General features: G+C 37.3%; 1 protein-coding gene across 1 annotated transcript; it reads right to left on the reverse strand.

Annotated features, from left to right (window-relative positions):
* Positions 1–14,081: 14,081 nt before the first annotated feature.
* PRL (prolactin) lies at positions 14,082–20,647 on the reverse strand. The gene is made up of 5 exons (XM_009077912.1): positions 20,300–20,647; positions 18,657–18,838; positions 18,145–18,252; positions 16,537–16,716; positions 14,082–14,585 (listed from the first exon to the last, which is right to left on the reverse strand). Exons 1-5 carry the CDS (start codon positions 20,325–20,327, stop codon positions 14,394–14,396), a joined length of 690 nt encoding a protein of 229 aa, XP_009076160.1. The 5' UTR covers positions 20,328–20,647; the 3' UTR covers positions 14,082–14,393.
* Between the last annotated feature and the right edge of the window lie 1,676 nt (positions 20,648–22,323).

The raw sequence follows: 22,323 nt of genomic DNA on the forward strand, positions 1-22,323 counted from the left end.
TGGAATGAATTAATCTCAGTGCACAATGTTTTTCGTTACATGTCCTCTGTTTGGAAGACATTTCCAGAAGAGGTGTGTTTGCCATTTGAACTACTGGTTAAAAAACCTCTTCAGTATCAACTAGCAACGCTAGAGACAGATTTAGAGTGAAGAGCCAAATTTCCACAATTTGAACCTTGAATAGGTTGATTAAAATTTATTTCAATGAATTAATCTCAGTGCACAATGTTTTTCGTTACATGTCCTCTGTTTGGAAGACATTTCCAGAAGAGGTGTGTTTGCCATTTGAACTACTGGTTAAAAAACCTCTTCAGTATCAACTAGCAACGCTAGAGACAGATTTAGAGTGAAGAGCCAAATTTCCACAATTTGAACCTTGAATAGGTTGATTAAAATTTATTTCAATATCAAAGATCTTTGCGGTGACCTTCCCTCAATGACTGTGGTTTTCAAGACTTGATTTGCACGTCAACTTAAACCTGTCTTTGCTTGCTTTTAAGTGAGAGAATGGTTATCTTTGCACTATAGTTCCGTACTTACTTTATAGACTGCTGTTCTATGACAAGTTAATGTCATTTCCACTAGCCCAAAGGAGTCACACATGTTGAATCCTATGTTAACATCTAGTCTGAGTATCAAGATGGAAGACAATTTCAGTGCAGAACCTCATACAGGTAATGCATCCAGTCCTAGGAAGCATATACATGAGATTTCTTTGTAACTTTCCTTTCAGCCTTCAGGGAAGTCACCGTTATGGGTTATCTGTAGAGTGCATCGAGAGAGAATATTAACTATTCTGAGGGAAGAATTCTGCTCCCCACTTTATTCTGCACTGACAAAGGGCTCTTCTCCCATGAGTCATTATGCCAGTTTTTACTTAGCAGATTGTGGCCTGGCCACTACTGCTGAAACCTGTGATGCAGCTAGATGATACAAGGCAATTTGGGATGCAAAGAACAAAATTTTCCTCCTGTCTATTTTCAAGTAAGTCATGTTACTGTCACTGCCAATAATGTTCTCTTCTGTTTTCTTATTCATATGAATATCATGTACCTATGTTGGTATTCTTTGGGGATTACAATATAATATTGATAGTTCATACCATATTACACTAGACATCCCACTTAAGTCAGCAGGAGTATCCATGCAAGGAAGCAATCTAGGCCTAAGTCTTTGATTTCTGTGGCATACTTCTTTAACCAAACCAAAATATTACTCTGTGCTTGGATTATGTTCCATTACAGATGAGAGATTGTTGTTTACCTTCCAGACTCCATTCACATGACTATTTTTTCGTAACTGATATATGTTATTTTATTACATGCTCTCAGGACTATGTCATGTGAAAAGTAATATTTAGATATCCAAATATCTGACACAAAAAGCATACAACTATCACACACACAGATGCTTAAAAGTCCAAAAAATCACATCTCCCAAGTTGCTCATATGTTTCCCTTTCACTGTTTGTGTTGGTTTCCTCTCTGTAAATACAACTGCAGATCTTTGGCCTGTGTCAAATGTCAAGTAAGGATAAGAACCCTCTATACTGGGAGTCAGTTTTAAATGTAAATGAGGCAGATACCTAAATCTCAAGAGTTTCCTTATATATTATAGATCTTTAAACTGCCAGATTATGCAGGTGTATGTTCTGTGGCTAAACTGTGTATGGAAAAACTCATTTATGACATTAAAATGATTGTGTGTGGAAAATAAAATAAGTTTAGAGCATGCACTTTGGCATGTACATACTTTGCCAAAGTGATTGATGGAATGAATATTGAATAACTAATCTCTGAGAACTAAAATAAAGACACTAAGTACAGAACTGCTAAAAGTCACTAAAAGGGAACAGAGAGCAAAAATTTCTGTTTTTTTTCAACATAGAATATTTTGCTAGATTCTGACTATTTTATTCTGTATGCTGTGTTGCTTAAAGCCAATATAATACAAAAATGAAATTTTTTTTAATTGCATTGCAATTGCTGGGAAAATTGTAATTAGCTAGAGTTTAGATTTGGAAGCATTTAACTACTCCATTTCCATCTGAATTAACATATAATACCATCTTTAATTCTGTATTTATCACAGGAAAGTTTTTGCTTGAAAGATATACTTCTGGGAATACATTAATTGTCCTGTGCCATAATATAATTTCTGAAAGGATTAAGCCTTTAAATATTAGAGTTCAGTAGGACTGTTCTTAATCTTTGCTGTAATAACAAATACTGAATGTCAGACCTTTTCAAAGATCCAAATTGGAAACGTCGTTTATCTCACTAAAATTAGTGGAAGCTCCACATGTGTACATATGAAAGTAGGGAATTGTTACCCCAAATATAGCTTGCAAGGATAATTGGAAAGGATTAATTTACTTCATGTGGCTTTGAGGGAGTTGAAAAATCTGCTGTGTTCCCAGGAAATAAAATTTGGAATTTTTTCCTTCTGCTGGTGCAGAATTGTCTGCAAAGTTTGCATTCTTTAGTACTTCTAGGTGTACCTGCCCTTGAAGAATTGATTCAGACCAAAACTTCAGGTTTTCCCTGTCTGAAGGTTATTCATATTGCTCCAGCTTTTAACATGAAATTTTGATTTTTAATATTCATGCAATAGAATTTATTTCAATAAGTTATACATGTGCATATTTATACATGTATAAATATATATACACACCAAGATTTTGAAAACTGTCTCAATAGAATTAAGCCATGGTAAGATTGGTTTAGATAAGTTCTAGCAGGTAGAGTTTGAATCAGAGAGGCTCAGACTGAGAGGCTTTGTCAGTCTGGGGTGGGAAGCTGATTCATCTCGTTCTTTTACTGTTCATCTGCACCCATAGTTTTGTCTGAGTTGTATTTTCCTTGCTTCGTTTCCCTGTTCTTATGCAAAGTACCTGGCTCAGCAGTCTAACTTTGGCCAATTTGACCATGGCCATTTCCTTTCTGCTATCTAACATATTGCCATGTGGACAGAAGGTGACATGGAACCTTCTAGGAAAGCTGAGATGTGGTGTAATATCCACATTCACCTGCAGTCAGCAATTTTAAGGTCTTATCTCTGAAAAGCAGAGGGGATTGAGTGGATGTGCTGTGAAAGAATTAATGGAATATCCACTTTAATGCTCTCCTAAGAATGTAGGCATGCTCTGCAGAAGTCCAGCCCAGCATGTGTGATAACACAGCAATGTGTCAGCTGGACCTCATCTGCACAGGTGAGACTCTGCAGAGCCTCTGTGGTCTGATGCAGGTGTCTCTGGTTAGTCTTATCTAAACAAAGACGTTCACTAGAGACTAAATTTCCAGGAGATGTATTTAGGCATGTAGCTTCAGGGGCAAATGGAGTCCCAGAATTCCATTAGGAAACTTCATCTCTAGGGTTGCAAGAGTATCCTGTGGTGCTGGAATATCTACTGCACTGATTGTTACTAAGGTACCAGCATTTATCTTTTGCAGATGCAGATCAGAAGTCTGCATTTCTCCCTGCATTATCACTGCATGGGAATCTGCTTGAATGTAGACAGTAGGTTCCTTATCAGCTGGTGAGAATTGAAGTCAACCTCAGCTTCAGACTCAAGAAACCATGAAATAGATGAGTTTTGTAAGGTATATAATTTTGTGAAGCAGCATAAAAACCCAATGACAGCTACCCAAGAGTGGCTACAGATCGGTAAAGTCTTTCCACCTATGCAACAGCTATAATACATCAGTAGGTGATTTACAATGTTCTTTAGTGGGAAAAGATACTTCAGGTAGTATGTTAATTTAACAACATAAGTATTATTTATGAAATGCTGTCATATAAAAGATATTTACTCTGTTTTAGTTGTGCAGATTTCTTAGTCAATCAATTTGTGTATAGCAGAGCCCTATCCTGAGCTGAAAGCTCAAGAATTAAAAAGCCCCAGGTATCTTTTCACTCATTTGAACACGAGGTTGTTAAACAGCTAGTTTTGAGGTAATACATGTACCTTTGTGCAGAAAACATTAGGTGATGCAAAGCCTACACTCGTTCACAAAAAAAAAAAAAGGTTTCACAGAGGATGAGAAATGTTGCAGATCCTCAGAAATCCAAATAACCAAGCTCTAGCCAGATGCCAGGATTGATCTGGCTGCTTTCAGCAAGCCCTCCAACATGTCTCCCCTGACTAGCTGACTTGCATCAAGCTGCGTCCCGTCTCTCAATCGCGGCACGTGTCTTACTGTGCCATCAGCAAGACACACTGGCAGCTCTGGAAAACTGACTGCTGTCTCCTGTTCACAGCAGGGCCTGCACTGGTTCTTCCCTCCTGTGGCCACTCCTGGTCTTTTCCTCCTGAGTGCTGCTTTCTGAGGCTGGGCACTAATGCTTCCGTATTTGTTGTCAATGCACATGACTAAAATGGCATCTTCTTATTTCAGTAAAGTCAAAGCCCCTTAAAACAGAGGGTTGCAAGTGTGTGTGAGAGATATGTTATTCCCTAATGGCTTATTACCATCCCATTTGCAATTCAGATCAGCTCTAAATTGACTGAAATTTTTAAACACATAGCAGGCAGTTTAAACTAATGATTGTCTGGAGGTTCACATCTGACACGAGCTAAGCTTCTGCTCAAAACAAATTGCAAATAATTCCTTCCTTAGAGTCAAAATGTCACTTTTTACATGGTGCATTGTTGCCAAATTTTGTCAGTTATGTGAAAAAACCCCACACCAAATCCCACAAAAAAACCTGCCGAATGTTCTGAATTAGACAGCGGAGTGACACTGAGGTTGCTCTCCACCCCCCTCCGTATTTACTATAATGTATATGTGTGCATGGATCCCTGTAGCCTGATGGAAAATCCTTCCCCCCTGCTCCATCTTCCAACACCTCTTCCTGCACCACAGGCCCTGGGGGCAGTGGGAGACCCAAGTTGCCTAGCAACCCCCATCAGACAGCAGGATGCTGAGACATCCCTCGTTTGCCAGCCCCTCAGTCCCCATGGCTGCCAGGGTTAACCACTGAACTCCTCTTCAGACCATGCATTCTGCCTTGGTCCTCCTCCCTGTTGGTAGCTTGCCTGGGCCTACACAGTCATGGTCCTGAAAGTAGAGGCATCAAGGGTAGGTGTGGTATGTCGGAGAGATGATGAGCACTGCACAGAGTGGACACCACATGCGCTGATGGACCGTGATGATTGTTCTCTTCAGTGTATCATAGCTGCAGCAGAACATCAGAGCTCCATTTTCTTCTGGCTGGGCAGATGTAGTAAAATGGGCTTAATCATTTATCGCTTCCATTTTCAGCACCTTGTATTGGCTGCTTAAAGCAGTTTTTCAGAGTTTGAGTTTAATTCCATCAGGATTTCTAAGTCCTTAGGCTTGATGATGATAAAAAGGAAAGCCCTTTAAAAATATCCAGTGGGGTGGAAATGGTGTGATTGAAATTGGGTTTCCCTTGAAAGAAATAACCCGTTTGAGAGGACTCACTGGAAAAATCTTGATATCTTGCAACCCCATATAACTAAATATGAATAGGGGAGTATCTACTAATTTCTAAAGAGAAAGAGCTTATGTAGAGAGGAAAAAAAACCCACTTTGATGTAATCCTTGTGTATATCTGCTTTGTAGGTGCTGGCCACAGACATAAGGTTTAGGACAGTCTCTGTTTTACCTCCAGTGTTACTGGATCAGCTATGTTTGTTTGATGTAACGAGAATATGTGTTACTTTACTGACTTGTGGCTATCTTTGAACTTTAGGAAAAGGTTTGTTTTTCAAAAATTATCACAATGAGCCCTCTTATGTTCATCAAGCTACTTGTTCTGTTGCTATTTATGTTTTTATCTGGAACTGTGTATTGATATGCTTCATAAAACACTGCACTTCTCAAAAGCTTTTGCATAGCACATGGTCATACTTAATGGGTTTTTTTGGTCCCTTTTCCCACTGAGAAATATTTCTTGAGCTGTTGTTAAAATGGTGGTTGATGGAAATTTTCTCACGAGAGAAAGTATGGTGAAATGACACACAGCTCATCTACTAAAATGGCAATTTCACTGAAAGTTTTCATTTTCTTGCTGAAAAATGTGAATCCAGAATTGGTTTCAATCAATACCTGGGAAGAAATCCTGAAACATCATTTGACTGGTTTGATGAAGAATGTATTCGTGAGGAGGTAAGTTGAAACCAAATGAATGAGACTTCTTTGCTGAATGTCAACTCTACTACTACATGTTCATTGCATGCAAATAATTTCATTGCATGGGTTTGGTTTTTTTGAACTGAAAGGAGATGGAAAATAGGAAGAAGAATTTCTCAAGATGTTCCTAACTTTGTGATCTGTTTGGGAATATCTACCTGCTTGTAATAGCTCTAGGAAAGACATGCTTATGCCTTCAGCATGTACAATTGAAATGTGGTATGGTTTGCATTTAACAAAATACCAGCAACAGCAACAAAAGAAAGTATTGACTTACAGATTATGGATATGGATTAATATAAAATAAGTTTCTTCTTTCAAAATAACCTTATGAGTGCCACCTCTTTCCACTATATAGATCTATTATATTGAAGTCTAAGTGCAGTTTTCCCTGGCTACAATTAAATATATATATAAAAAAGAAGTATTGCTGATTGATTTTAAGTTTAGAACTCAATTGAAACTATCTTTCATCTGTGAGACATGAATCTTTTGGTTTTCTAGAGGGAAGGGATGCCATCCAGAGGGATCTCAACAGGCTTGAGGAGTGAACCTATGCAAACCTCATGAAGTTCAACAGGGCCAAGTGCAAGGTCCTGCACCTGGATCAGGGTAATCCCCAGCATCAATCCAGCCTGGGAGATGAATGAATTTAGGGCAGCCTTGTGGAGAAGAGGACACCGGTGGTTAAAAAATGGAGTGAGCTGGCAATGTGCCTTTGCAGCCCAGAAAGTCAATCACATTCTGCACAAACACCATAGCTGTCTGTATCCTGTGCTGCATTAAAAGCAGTGTGGCCATCAGGTTGAGAGAGGTGATTCTCCCCACTCTGCTCTTGTGAGGTGCCACCTGGAGGACTTTGCCCAGTTTTGGAGTGTCCAGTTGTGGGATGCCCAGTGCAAGTACTGTCAGAGCAGATCAAACAGAGGGTCACAAACTTGATCTGAGGACTGAAACACCTCTCCCATGAAGGAAGGCTCTGGGAGTTGTGACTGTTCAATCTGGAGAAGAGAAGGCTCTGAGGAAACCTTATTGTAGCCTTTCAGTATATAAAGGGGTAGTCTTGTCCTGTAGTGACAAGGGACAAGTTTTAAACTGAAAGAGGGTAGATTTTGACTGGATAAAAGGAAGACATTTTTTTACAGTTAGGGTGGTGAGATGCTAAAACAGGTTGCTCAGAGAAGTTGTGGCTGCCCCATCATCACAGGTGCCTAAAGTCAGATTGAGCAACCTGATCTAAAGTATGCCCTGGCCCATTGCAGGGAATTGAACAAGATGATCTTTAAGGACCCTTCCAACCCAAGCTATTCTATAATTCAGTGCATGCTTTGGTGATGTTTCTTGACTGTCTCTCTAAAATGTGTTGTATATGATCAAGACACATCATTCCACAGCTTTACTCTGCTGTTTTGTCCCCAGTCAGTTTTATGCCATGACAAAAGAAGATAATAGTACCCTTAATTTTGGCCAAGACAGGATTCATAATCCCTTTGATAAAAAGGCTATACCAGTTATGTCATGCTTTGATACTAGGTGATGTGCACACTGTAAATAATTACACAGGTACCTTTTCTTCTTTGGAGCAGTAGCATAGCTTTTATTTTTTATTTTTTTACTTATGACATGCGCAAGGAGGGTTGTCTAGGAGACAGAAAATATCTTTTACAAAACAATGCTACTATCTAACATTGTATTAAAAGCTTCAAGGTTTGTTTTTGTATGAGTCTTTTTGTCTTACATTCATCTAAACCTTACTTTCACTTGGAAGGAATCTCAAGTGAAAATAAGAATAAATGGATATACTAACCTTCTTAAAAACCATTTCTGATGCTTTTGCTTTACATTATCATGGTGCCATCCATCAAAAGCTAATCTCTCAATAAACTCAGCCTGTGCTTTGCACTTTCTTCCATCACATGGCCCTTGAGAGAGCATGAGAGAATTTTCTAATACCATGAAGTATTTTCTAGTACAAGATGATAAAGAACAGAATCTTTTTATTTTCTCACTTTGATGCAACAGGAACACAGAAGAACAAATTCCTTGCAAATAATACAAAAACCACTTTAAAGAAATGCTGAGCTGCTTATTGCATTAGCTTTGACATGAGGACTCATGGTCTCTATTGCATTGGTCTCATAAAAATACCATGCAAATCAAATTGATTCAAGTACCTTTTGTGATATTAAGTTATAGTGCACATGCTGTAGGTCCAGGATGTTGGAACATCCAAAAGATTCTGAGGCTTTAGTTAGGCTTGGATAATCATCAAAAGCTTGGAGATTTTTTTGTGCTATATGAACTATTTTCGTCTGTGAAATCAGGCTGGAAATCTTCCAAGAATGAGTCCTGGGGAAGATTATTGTTATTTCAATCATCTGGCTAAAGAAAGAGCCTATTGTCATGTATGATTATTGGTCTAATCCTGCAAACTGTGACAATGCTTTCAAACATGAAGTCAGTAAAGGTAAGCACAATAATAGCTATATATATTTCGGGAATTATTTGTACTTTAGTAATAGAGTGAAAAGAAGGGCAGAGAGACAAGCTATTGTTAAATACCACACTTTGCATGCTTCTGATTACTACTTGTTGAAATTATAAGCAAACAGAGCAGGATGTTGTTGGGAAGGGACCCTCTTTTTGTTCTGTGTTAGTGTACAGCAACAAAGACTTGGTTGATGAGTGTGGGTCTAATAATTCTGATAATACTGTTAAAAATATAGTATTCTTTATTAACTTCTTATTAGACACTGAAAGCTGGAGGGAGGTAGTGAATAGTGATAGTGAAAAAAATCCATTAGTAAATGGGAATAGTTTCAGATTTAGTCTTTTATTGCATGTACTAATTTCTATTCACTTAGTACACATGCATGTTACTTATTTTGTATTTGCAAACTTCTCTGCAAAGTGTGTTATATGATAGAAATGGTATGAGTTTTGCAGCTTCTTTGATAAGGTAGAGTGAGTGCTCTTAGCATTTTTGATGACTCACACTGTCACTCTGAATTAATAAGTGATCTGAACCCTATCATTTATTAAAAAGAGAATAGTCTTCCCATAATTAGTGTGGTGATGTTTGATAGGAAAAGTGCATTTTTGAGGGCCTGTTACTATTATATATTGTCAGGAAATACTGTTCATTTTTATGCTTGGCAAAGCACTTTCTGGTAGCAGACTGGATAAAATGAAGAAAAGTATTTGTTATAAAAGTGTTCTTTAACAAATTTTGATTAGTGTCTATGCCACCGTTTTTTAAAATGGTTGTGAACTATGGGAATTCACAGTAAAGGGCTTTATCCAAGATGTGTCCTTATAGTGAGGCTCAGTGTCGATAATAAATAGGAAACGACCATTCATCTACATATACATAAGTACTTCTTGAGCCAGAGACCAAGTGTTTCTGTAACTCCAAAATTCTTTCTAAAAGCTCCTTTTACTTTGTGTGTTGCCACTTGCACTGTGTACCGAGGAAGAACAATAAGATGACATGACCTGGCTAATACTGATATAAAATGTTACTACTCAGTGAAAGAACTTCACAACTCCTTGATGAGGAAAGGAACAGAAAGTGATTGTAACCTGTGTTTCTCTTTTAAATGAATTAATTAGAAGGCATGACAACTTACTCTTCCCCAAACCTCAGAATGTTAATATGAGATTCTAGTGCTTTTTGGTGCATAAGCATGGTGGTGTGAAAGAGAATTAGTGACAAAGAAAGTAACAGGATTTGTTTATTCTGTCAATGCACAATAAAACTGTAGATTGAAATAAGGGCTCTGTATGCTTTAAAATGTAATTGGATTTCCTTTGTGTTCCACTGTATCTCTCTGTGGGACCTTAAAAAAAAAAAAAAAAGAAGAAAAAACCCACCCAAAAATCAAATGGGAGAAGACTGAATCATTTGGGTTTTTTCCAAGAAAGATAAGGATAGTTTGTACTGCTTTCACCTGTGTGGAAAAAAAGATATAATTCAGAGGACATTAGGCACCATTGCTCAGCTGTTTGTATTTTCTCCTCATAGTTGCATACATGAAAGGAAATGAAAAATCACTAAGAAAAAATTTACTTAAAAAAATTTTTTTTAATTTAATATTCAGCTATGGGGGGATATATCTATATACAGCCTTAAAATCCCAATGATAGTAGACACTGTCAAAATGTTATCTATTAGTCATTGAGTTGTTTTGGGGGAAAAATTTGGAAAACCATGGTGGCATTCCTACTGTTTTCCAAGACTGATGTTGAATTTAGTTTCATTCCTAAAGATGGATATGAGCAAAAAGAACTTTGAAAAGTTGTAATTATGCTTTAAAATGGCTTTTAAACCTTTTTTAAGCTCTTAATATAAACCTATCTGTAGTCAATCTTAAAATGTCATTGAATTGAGCATTGAGGCTCAACATCAGTCTTCAAGATTTAGCAAAGTAATTTGTAGGCACAAGTCATTAACAGCTTGAGATAGAAATAGTCATATATGTAAATAGCTTTACAGATCAGTAAACCCAGTAATTTCAGCGGGAATGTGTATGCCTCTGATGTTATTCCCATGCATGATTGTAGTATTTGATTTCTTTAGTGTATGGATATATACATAAGCATGATTACTGAGTTTACATCTCTGACATAATTTGTTGTTTATATACATTTCATTTATAATAAGCAGACTCAATTTAAACTGTAGCCCTTAGAGAATTTCTGTTGTTCAGAAATTAAACTTACAAGATATGTGTGGTTTCTGTGCTGTATATCCCTTGTTATTAGAATTATGGATTGTCTTTGAAATAATATTGTAAAGGTCAGCTCTATTGTACAGATGAGTTGCCAAGTTATAGTTACACCATTGGAGGCTTTTTATAGGATCTCAAATGAAAAAAAGGGTAAAAAAGGGTTGTAGAGAGATTATCTCATTACTAGTTAAGCAGCTGATTCCAAATGGCACGTACTGTCAGTAAAACCTTCCCTTATTGGCTTTAAAATCATCCTCAAAATTATTTCTGTTTGCTCCAGTGGTTGCGTATTGTCCTAGAGTCTAGACACAAGTAATGAATAGAAAGTCAGATTTCTATTTTGCGCATCTCTATTGCTCTGTTGTGTTCAGTGATAAATGCTCTCAGTGAGTAATTGGTTTAAACTTCATAACATTTCGATTTGGTGTCACAAAGTGTTAGCTTAAATTTAGTGTCAGCTCTGGAAACTTGAATATCATTTTCAAAGGGAAGAGAGCAGAGCCTGTATTTCAGCTATGTGGACCTTTCCCTTCCATTCCTGTCTCTATCAGTCTTAAAAAATCAGAAGCAAAGAACTGAAAAGAGATGTAAATATGGCCAATTAGGGTATTGAATAAAGAATTAGAAAACTAGCCATTTCAAATGCTGGAAATGTGAAGTAGCCAAAAGTTAATAACTTGGAAAAAATCTCTTACAGATATCAGTTTCTTTCACTTAGAAAGAATATGGTTGTTCTAAATTAAATTTTATATGAAATAAGAGATTGGCCTTGTAATTTCTTGTTGGACAAAATCAATAGTTGCTCAGGTCATATGAACATGCACAAATTAACAAAATCTTAGAATTATTTAGTTCCAACCTGCCTGCCATGGACAGAGACACATTTCTCTACACTGGGCTGCTCAGAGCCCCATCCAACCCAGCCTTGGGTTTTGAATTTTCCTTTCAGGGGTGAGGCATTCATAACTTCACTGGACAACCTGTTCCAGTGCCTCATCACCTTCACAGTAAGGAATTGATTCCTAATATCTACCTATTAGTGAGATAAGAATGTTTTTGTTCTATTAGCAACTGAAAAAACACTGAATTCCCAATTGACGTACATTGTGGCTTGAACATTCAAAGTCTGAAGGAATTGTCCATGCCAAGGCACTTCACTGTGAAGGTGTAGCTTTGAAAGTGTTCATAGGATTCTATGTTTCTCTCTCTGTGACAGCTGTGATGACTCAGAATATTAACCAGATCACTTTTAAATACTCCTTTAGCTAAACAGCTGCAAAACAGATAGCTTTTCAGTTGTTTAGAATATTTTTTGTCATTGTCTTATATCTTTCTTTATGAAATTAAAAACTCATAATTTTACTAAAACAGGCTATAATAAAGCCAGTGCATGCAAGTTTTAAACAATTGTTTTAGCACTGTAATTTTTAAGCAGTTAATGAAAGTCATTGTTTCAGATCTAGTCATGTAAGTGTAAAATTATGAATGTCTGCCCTATTAATCAAGTTGCTTTTGAATTCTAAAGAGATTCTGAGGTAGCAGTTTACTCAGCGAGACATAATCGTTTTTCCAGCTCAATACAGACTAGTCCCATTATTCTTGTTTTCTTTTCAGTAAGAACTCACACTGTAATTCTAAGCACTTATGATAATTACAAAGGACATTTTTTCTTCTTTTTTTTTCCCTTTAAAATGCTTTTTTTTCCCTCCATTGACATTATAGCAAAAATAGAATGTTATGATCAGTTTAAATTCTGGTCTGGGCACTTGCATTTTGCCTGGCAAATTTTATCCATTTTCTTCCTTGAGTGTGGTGTACAGCTGCGTGTTTTTAAACTACTGTTGCATATGCCCCAAGTTTTGTGCGTTTTGGAGCTTATACAACATGTCATTTGTGACCGTCCTACAAGGAATTTGTTTGCTGTAAAGGTGGTTTTATATATATTAAAACTGGTCTTAGTATATACTTATCCAGACAAAGCCTGAGGCAATCAATAATTGAAAACATGAAGAGATTAGAAGACCATTATATATATACATAATTAGAAATGCAACTATTGTTGCATTCTTATAGAGATAACTAAAATGAGACCTTTCTAGCAGTTGGTATTATCTAATCTCTTACGTAAATATCTATTATGTCTGTGCTTATTCTGTTGTGGTAATGAAAGGCTTAAGCCCTCAAACCCGTCTTCTCTGGCTTCCACTCTTCCTCTGAGCTGGCTCAAACCTGGGGCAATGCAGCAGGCTTCTCTAGTGGGAAGCCAAACCCATGGGGAGCTGATTAGAATTTAAGCTCCTGTTTGCTAAAATTGTGTGATGAAACCAAGGCCGAGCTTGTTTATGGCTTACAATGACAGTTTATAGATATGGTCAATAGCTTCAGCTGTAATTTGGCTTATGACTTGCTGTGTCATCAATCTTGCTGTAAACCAGATTTTTTCAAAAGTAGTCTGTTTCTTTAGTCTTTCCAAATTTCCAATATTTAACCATGGTGTTTTCAAATGAGCGCCTAAAATCTTTGTGACTCTACCCAGAGTGAATGGATGGACTTTGAGTTTAGGACAGCAGACACCTTAGGTCAGCTAGTGCCTTTTTATAGGTTGGAAGTTTTCTGAGCAACTGCAACCACTGCATTACTTGTGAGGAATATGAAGGGTAGATGGATATGATATGGATGCCCAGCATTATCTTTTGAGACCTACTGAAACCTGTTTGTTCCTTGGCCCTCAGATAATCACATCAAATTTAATGAACCTTACTTTGGAAGTGCCTCTTTTCCAAACAGTCAGTAGAGACATAGATATACCAGTATCTCTGTCCTTAAAATTCTGGATGTGTCTTCACCATGGATTGCCTGGGGAATCAATGACTGTGTTAGCCAGGATGGATTTCTTAACCTTTCTGTCCCGTACTCAGACAGTTTTTGTACAGAGTAAAAGAATTGATCTAAGTAGATTGGATTTCAGACCATACTTTCGGTTTAGGGTAGCTTAGTGTAATAGGTTATTAATCTGCTTTTTTATGTTCCTCCTTTTTATTTCCCCTCTTTTTGGAGAAGGTGTAAAGAGCGATGCAAGTAAGATATCCTGTCATCAGTAGCTGGAGGCTGAGATCCAAAAAGAGAAACTGATCTTAAAGGTATAAATCACACAAGCTATTTTTCATTCACCAATATCACTCAGTGTTATATGTTTTTGGTTTTAAGAACATCTTTATTTCTATCTGCATGACCTGTTTCTAATTGAAATGCTACTAGGTGCAGAGATTAGACAGAAAAGTGTGTTCTTGTCATACAAGTATTTGATAACAGTTTAAAACACCAAGAAACATGGTGCTAATAGTTGCAACCAAAATTCACACAAACATGCCTGAAAGTTACTGATGATACTGATACTGTACAGTGTGACTTTTTATGAAGTTTGCAATGATAGGTGGCAAAGCATGAAGAACACCATGATGAATGATTTCATTAAGTGATTAGACAATTTAAAATTGCCTAATTGTTAACAGTTGTTATCGTGGATTAGACGGCACTTCAGAAGCTTGAGATAGTTGTCAATTTTGTGGGAATCTCGTCGGAGGCAATGCAGCAGGTTGTAAAACGCAAAGAGTCTGGAGTCCTCATCAGCAAGTTGCAGGGATGGAAGGCCTTCCCACTGAGAGTAAATTTCATTTCCAATCTCACCAGTATGAACCTAAAGACACAAAGTGATACTAGTAGTAAATGATAATGAACCTGACTGGAGGTAGAAGACAGCATTTAAAAGTCTGGCCTTGAAGAATGCTACTTGATAGTGTATGGCTTCTAAAGTGTTTTCTGTTGTGGTTGACACTATCATGCATAATGTTCTATATCTTCATTCAGGTTTTGAATGAATTAGTCAGATTTTTCAGTTTGTTTCCCTAAAATATGGAAAAAGCTTTGGTGTTTCACTAGCATTTTAAGAGAACTAGTGTGTTAACCAATGCCCACGAGAAGCTGGCTTTGTAGAGAACCCAAACCTTCCCTCATGCATGGACTCATCAGGGACATCTTTTCATTTTTGGTTTCCTCCAGCTTGAAAACTTTATTAACACTTGTTCCTAGAAATTGTTTGTGTGCACCTCTAGATTTGTCTTGACCCATCTCCCAGGCAGTCTCTCTCATACAGGCTGTGTCAAGAACATGTTATCAGACACATCTCTCAGTAGTGCATCTTCAGATGTACTGGACCTCAGATACCATTAAGATAAATAAATACCGAGTGATACAGTGACCTCTAATGTTGAAAAGCTATGTGTAGGAACTCATGTAGTGAGTTAGTATCTGAGGTTAAGATTGCTTTAGGTCTCCTTGTTTGAAAGAGACAATCGTTAATCTTCTCATATCACAGAAATCTAACTTTCATAGCAGGAAGGAAATCTGTGCCTATTGGTGCTTGTGTATCATACTTGTTTCCCACCAGCTGTACTTTGTAAAGGCATGTAGGAGAATATATATGGAGCCTCTACTATTTAGTTTAAGCAAAAGGTAAAAAAATAAACCTATTATGACTAAAAAATATGGTTTGACACTAATGAACGTGCCAGACTTATCTTCGACCTCCTTCTGTAAATAATGTGAATGAGAAGGTGGTGACAGGGCAATTGTAGCAGCACCTGACTTCTACTATTATCTTGGATCCCCACCTGCAACCTTTTTACACATGGATATGTGATAGAGATGTATTTGATTACACTGATAAATGCATTTGTATCCTAGATGGTATAAGGTTTCTGAGTAAAGAGACACCTGACTAGAAGAGAGAGAGACCATGAGTGATCCAGTGAAAAGTGGTGAGTACAGTGATAATGGCACTCTTAATGTTGCTCAACCATTCAGAGCCTAAGCAGAAACCAGTAAAGTCAGAACCTCTTGTCAACATCTAACTCACTGACAGAATGATATATTCAGGGACTAAGAGAGGCCCCTTTAAAAATAAACAAGTTAGAGCTGATTTTATTCAGGAAAGCTTTCAATCAATTACTGATAACAAGGGGTATTCAAGTATGTGTTTTGTCAGACAACAGCCTTGCAGTCTAACCTTACAAGTGTAGGGGAAACCAAGCCTGCGACAGAGTTCAGAGGAACCAGTATGGTGCAAAAATAGAAATGAAAGATACCAGGATTAGTTTGTTGTATGCCACATCTTTGCAATAGCTCAGACTTCCAGAACCATTTAAATCATAGTGTCTGTTTCCAAAACTATATGCAATACCTATATGTATATAGATGTGTATAAATATGCTAAAACGTACATATAAATATGCACATGCGAAAATAAATGCAGACACATCCTTAAACAATGAGGGTTGCCAATTGAAAATGCTCAGAGATAGAATGATGATTGCCAGTCCTGGTGATTACACCTTTCCCTGAAGCAGGACTGGCATTATGATGGATTATGCTATGCCAGTCATATCACATTTTCTCTTTAGAATCACAGGATAGCAGAAGAAAAGAAAGCTGAAAGAAGAAAGCTTGAGTTCTCAGACTCAACTATTTTGCCTCCCATTTATATGTTCACATCTACTGTTTCTTTCATATTCCAAGTAGGGAGATTCTGTCGCTGCACATGGCTTCCTTATAGTAGCAGACTGGAAGAACATTAAGGACCTAATACTTACCCGCCCAACTATTCTCTCCATTCCCTCTAGAAGCCGCTTGTTTTGTTCTTCAATCTCTACAGCCTTCCAGAGAATTGTTTCTGGAGCCTCTTTGATTCTTTGTACTTCAGCAGCCAAATGGACCAAGGGATCATTCCAGGAGCGCAGCACTCCCAGTATGATATTCAGGAGGTCTTCATGCTGCTCACCCATATTAAGAAAAGGCAGATAAAATAAGAAGGCTAAATGCTGGCAATATTAGAAGACATTTAGAGCAGTGTCCTTAGACACTGTGTTTTAAAAACTTATTCCAGGACATATCACTGAATGTGCTCTATAGCCCTGTTTTGATACCTCTGTGCAATTGCATTTTTGAAGTTTGTCATTGGTGTCAGCATGTTCTACAATATTTGCACAAGCAGGTACAGTATTGTAATGGAACGTATAATTAAGTCCTTTCCACATTAAAAACTAGCAAGCACAACTCTTTCATTTCTGTGAAAAAAATCCACAACTCCTTATCTGATTTTTGATGATTTTTTTTTTTTTTAGTTTAGTACTGACTGGAAGATACACATTATGGTAAACCACTAAATAGCTTTTATTGCCACTTCGTAACTCATCTGTCCTCCTCTTTGAACAATGGTGCTTCCAGCAATAACTGTCTGGTTTAAAAATTGTCCTTTCTTGTGGGCAATAGGAATTCATAAAGCTTATGGTTATGGTAGTGGTAATATTAAACCTTGTCTTCTTTGCTAGATGTACAACCCAGGGCTGTGAATTCTATTGCTCCCAATAGAACATCTGAATAACATACTGAGAAGCTGACAACACTGTGGGATTGCGAAGATATCACCACCATGAAACTGATAGAGATTTCTCCCTGGAACAGTCCTATTTATACACCTGTGCTTATTTTTTTTTCTCCAGAGAACTTTCAAATGATATCTGTGAGTATAGGCTCAACAAGACTATCTCCATCTTCCATTAAGTTTACAATTATTACATTTGACATATGTATGTAGTGTGTTTCTCTTTACGTGTATTTTGCAGTATTTCTCACTAGAATCTTCGTATTTGGACAATGATGTGACCACTTTTGCCTAATGGTAATAGCAAGAATTCAGCATTTGTTTGGTAATGTCAGTGTTTTCAGTTACTGGAAAACTACTTACCTCTGCCTACATACAGCAAAGTATTTTTATGTTTGTTAATATAGCAATTGTCTAAGAGATGTTTTAAGATAATGTTTAAAAGTTGTAGTGTTCTCAGTACTGTACATGCATGGTAACTGGCATTGCACCATGAAGTTGCAATTTAATTGGAAGTAAGATGAAGTTACTAAATGTACCATACAGGAAAAGGAAAGTTCGATGTGAAACTTACTGGTACTTATACATGCTGTATGGTTAGTAACATCAGTGAATGTTAAATCAACTTCTCTTGGCTTTTTTGGCTTTTTGGTGTTCTCCTCTTCCTGGCCTTTTGTTGTTGTTTTTTTTTTTTTTAATTCCAATTGAGCTGATTTCCCTGTCTTTCTGCCTGCTGCCTCACTATTCCATGGCTCTCCTTCTTTCCCCCACCTCCTGCTCTGTCTCACACTGAATGACATTAAGAAATGGGACTTACATGAATCTGCTGAGCTTGCTCCTTATCTTCAGGAGTGGTTAAGGAGGCAGTGTGGCAGCCATTAACAGCTTTTGCAATAAAGCCCCGGCCCTGAGCATAGCGTTCGTCCTGCAGATCAGCAAGGACAGACATTATTGAAACAGACAAATAAGAGCTTCAGTTCAAACACTATATTAACTAATTGTTGTTCCACTGCTTTTATCACTGCTTTTATGTTGCAAAGGTCAAAAGTTTCTGGTGAGTCTTTAGAGTGAAACTGGCATGCAGCAAACACAAACCCGTCCCACAGATAAAGAATAATGAGAAAATGGTATCTTATAACAGAAGTGTTGGGGATCTTAGCAATGGTCAGCACTATGCACAGATTTGGTCACCATTGTGACTCTCACTCTCTGTGCAGCAGTCATATTTATTTATTGAAGGATTTCATATGTTAACATATGTTTGTGCTTTAAAAGTATTAAATTGCAATCTTGTAATTTCTCCCTCTCAGGAAAAGACAGAGTACTTACAAATTCATTGAATATTTCTGAAGAAAGCAAGTGGATGTAGTGTGAGAGTTTAACTGCTCGGTCAAAAAGTTCCCCAAGGGACACTTGGCAATTGGCAGCTCCATTGGGGCAGATTGGCAAGGAAGTCACTCCTTCCTTTGTCAGGAGCATATTGGACACCAGAAGGACCACCAGCAACAAACCTGTTCAAGTTTAAAACAAAGCAAAATGGAATCGCATTGACTTTCAGGTGCGTTTAGGAATAGCTATCAGAGCCAGATGCTGGGTGGTTTGGGTTGTGCTGTCACATGGCTCAGAGTACCCTCTGTACTGGCTGCTGAAAATCAGTGGAAGAGGGAAGCATAGTAATTCTGTCATCCTTTCTCCACTGGGGCATCCTGCTGGTGTAGCAGAGCCTGCTACAGAGATTGAGGAGAGGGCAACCTGTGTTGGAGTATACACTGTGTTCTGAAGTCTGTTACTATTGTAAGACACTCTATAACATAGTAATAAATGGAAGAAAGAAAATCACATTTATTCACAGTGTAAATATAGATACATAATTATATTTGCACAGATATATTACTTTGGAAAACAGATTGGTCTTTTTTCTTTTTTTTTCCCCCACTACTCCTCCTCCTCCCAGAGGTCCTTTCCTTCTTTGCAAACATTTGGAGTTTAAATTAATTCTGTGGGAGGGTGGTTAGGTCACTCTCTTAAGGTTTTGATTGTCCTGGGAGTTACTTCAGAAGATTTCCAGCAGCTGTGCTGCTTAGCTGTTTAGTGTTTAACCCTAAACTTCCTACTGTTAAGAAATCAGAGAGCAGTTTTGTCTTTTCTCCTGAGCTTCTGAAACTGATATAGAGGACTTCTCATTCAAAATCACAAAAACCTCATCTGTTTAAAACTTTTCATATTAATGTAACACAGTTGATATTTTTATTCAGTGAAATAAAATATACACAGAAAAACAATGGCAAAACTGAAAGCAAATATTTGATAAATTAATGTACTTGTTCAAAGAACACTCTTCTGTGTTTGGAGATTTTTAGTTCTGGAAATTGGCCTGTTACCTATATTGATTCACTGGACTGATTTTAAATGTTAAATTAAAGTGTACTTCATAAATCAGATGTACTATCCCTAATGATATCATTTCATAAGTTTCTTTATACATCTACATTAGAAAAAAGTGCATTTACACAATATTGCAGTAAGCCTTCCTCCTTCCCTTTGATCAAGGTGCATACTACAGTTAGGAAAGTATTCTGAGGAATAACTATTAATAAGAAAACCTGGGAAGGCTGAAGACTGTTAAGAAAACCTTTCCTTCAAAATTGCTACAACACTTCTAGACTTGTGGATAATGACTTTTAGTCATTGCCTTCTGAGTGGTATAACAAACCAGTCTGGATCCAAATTTTTTGGTATGCAGGTGTCACATCCCTCAAGCCAATTTTCTGTGACACTGCCCAATGCAAAGGTAGTCATAGAAGGCAAAAGGGATCAAACTGCCTTCTGGGGACAGGTTTCACCATTACTGGAGGATTAGATGGCTGGAAGACCTTAGGTTTTAGAGGTTTTTAGATTTCATTTGCTTCCTAGTTCAGTCTAAATGGACAGGAATATAAAAGTTATCAGCAAGCGAATGTCAAAAGTCTTACCTTTCAGTGAAGCCTCCTTGGTGCTCATGGTAGGGATCCTGTATGATGACTTGCTCTACCAGAAAGAAATCTCAATACTTGCTGTTGTTCTCTCCACATACCAGTTTTATATATGCCATCCAGGGTCCATTTTGCATACATTCAGCAGGTCGTGGAGTTTACCTCGATAATTGCAAACATCAAATTGCCTTTCTTCCACATTCATATTCAGGGTTTTTTTTTTGTTGTTGTTTTTAACTGTGATAGAGAATTTCATTAACAAGTTCAGCTGTGGGATTCTAAGCATAATTGAATGAAGAGAGTGTGCCAATATTTTGCCCTGAATGAGGTGAAAATGCCATTGATCCTAGAAAGCTCCAGTTGTCAGTCCTGAGACAGATATTCTCAATGTTTCTAACTTGCTGTTCCCACTCCTCACAAGAGTCTTCTCATCCTTCCTTGTTTCTTCAGCCATCCAAGTTTGCTTATGCTGAAATTCTAGCTATTTGTGAGGGGCAAGCAGTATTTTACAATGTCCACAGTGAGAGAAAAGCATAAATTGTGCTGAAATTTATCCAGATAAAAGGAGGAAAGGCTCCTGGAAAGACAGGCCACTATCTGTAAAATTATAGATACGACATTTCTATTTTATAGCTCCATACAGATAAAAAATATATTACAAGGTACAAATCAAGAACTGATTCTCAGCCAAAGAGATCTTTAGACAAATTGGTGCAGTTCTTATATTAAAAATGTTGCAACAATCGAAGAGTTAGAAGTTATATATTTACTGTTCAATCCCAAATGTTTCATGAATAAATTAGTATTATTTAAAAAGAAAAAAAACAACCTCTACAAAATCATGAAATTATTTTTGTACTTGAAAACCCTCTGCGTAAAAGATGGGCATTTTTGCCATATGCAAAACATACGCTGTCGTCAGCAGTGGGATTTGTTTTCGCATCTGATGCATCTGTGGTAATCTACAAACTAACCTCAGCAAGTTGGCCCTGTTTCCTTGGGTAAAGCTCAACTGTATGAATATGGTAGCAAATACATAACCTCTCATCTGTTTCTCAGGTCCATTTACCCATGAAAAAAATTTCCAAATTGGATTCTCATAATGAATTAAGTATACAGTGCTACTGAATTTTCTTACCTTTAGACAATTTTCCAAATTGGATTATCATAATGAATTAAGTATACAGAGCTACTGAATTTTCTTACCTTTAGACAACTTGTTCCATACCTGTGGAACAACTATGTATATAACCCTGAATTCTTCTTTATATCATACCTATGGACATGATTCTTGAAGCAATAATAAACAAGGGAGAAAAAGGTAGAGCATGTACGGGATAAAACATGAATGGCTTCCTTGGGAAACAAGATGCTTCAACAATAAACCAGAACTGGTAGCAGGTGGTCTACATCTGCTAAGTTCTGAGACAACTGCTATAACAGTATACCCTGCTTAGAGGTTGTCTCTTGGTTGGAAATTGAGGTCCTGCTGAAAAAAAAATTCATCGGAGAAAAGTGGCAATCTGATGAAGGCACTAACATGAGAATAGGGCCACAGCCAAAACTCTAGAATAGATGGTAGAAAAACAGCTGCCTTCTAAACCACAGATACATGGCTTATGGTCTTGGCTTAATTCAACTTCATTTGAAAATCTTTCCCAATAAGACTGCAGGTGAGATTGAAAAATCCTGGTATCTTACAACATCAGAAGAGTCCTGTGAATTAAATGAATGAAGTTCTCAACCCACCAGTTGCTCTTTCATTTACTAGCCTCCATTTCTTGGCATATTGAGGGTTTGGTAGTGGTGTCAAAATAAAGCACACAATTAATGTTAGGGACTAAATAACAAAGGCAGCAGGTAAACTGTCTAGGCTGCCTTTTCCATTGTTGGAGAGGAAGGCTCCTCTGAGGCCTGACAGCATCAGCTGAAGTCAGTATCTTCAATATGACTTAGCTTGCAGAAGAGCCTGTCTTTTGCTATGTGAGTGTAGACAAGCACCTTAAACATAGATTATAGGAAAG

Source organism: Acanthisitta chloris, unplaced genomic scaffold (assembly GCF_000695815.1).
Source record: "Acanthisitta chloris isolate BGI_N310 unplaced genomic scaffold, ASM69581v1 scaffold9977, whole genome shotgun sequence".
NCBI lineage: Eukaryota > Metazoa > Chordata > Aves > Passeriformes > Acanthisittidae > Acanthisitta > Acanthisitta chloris.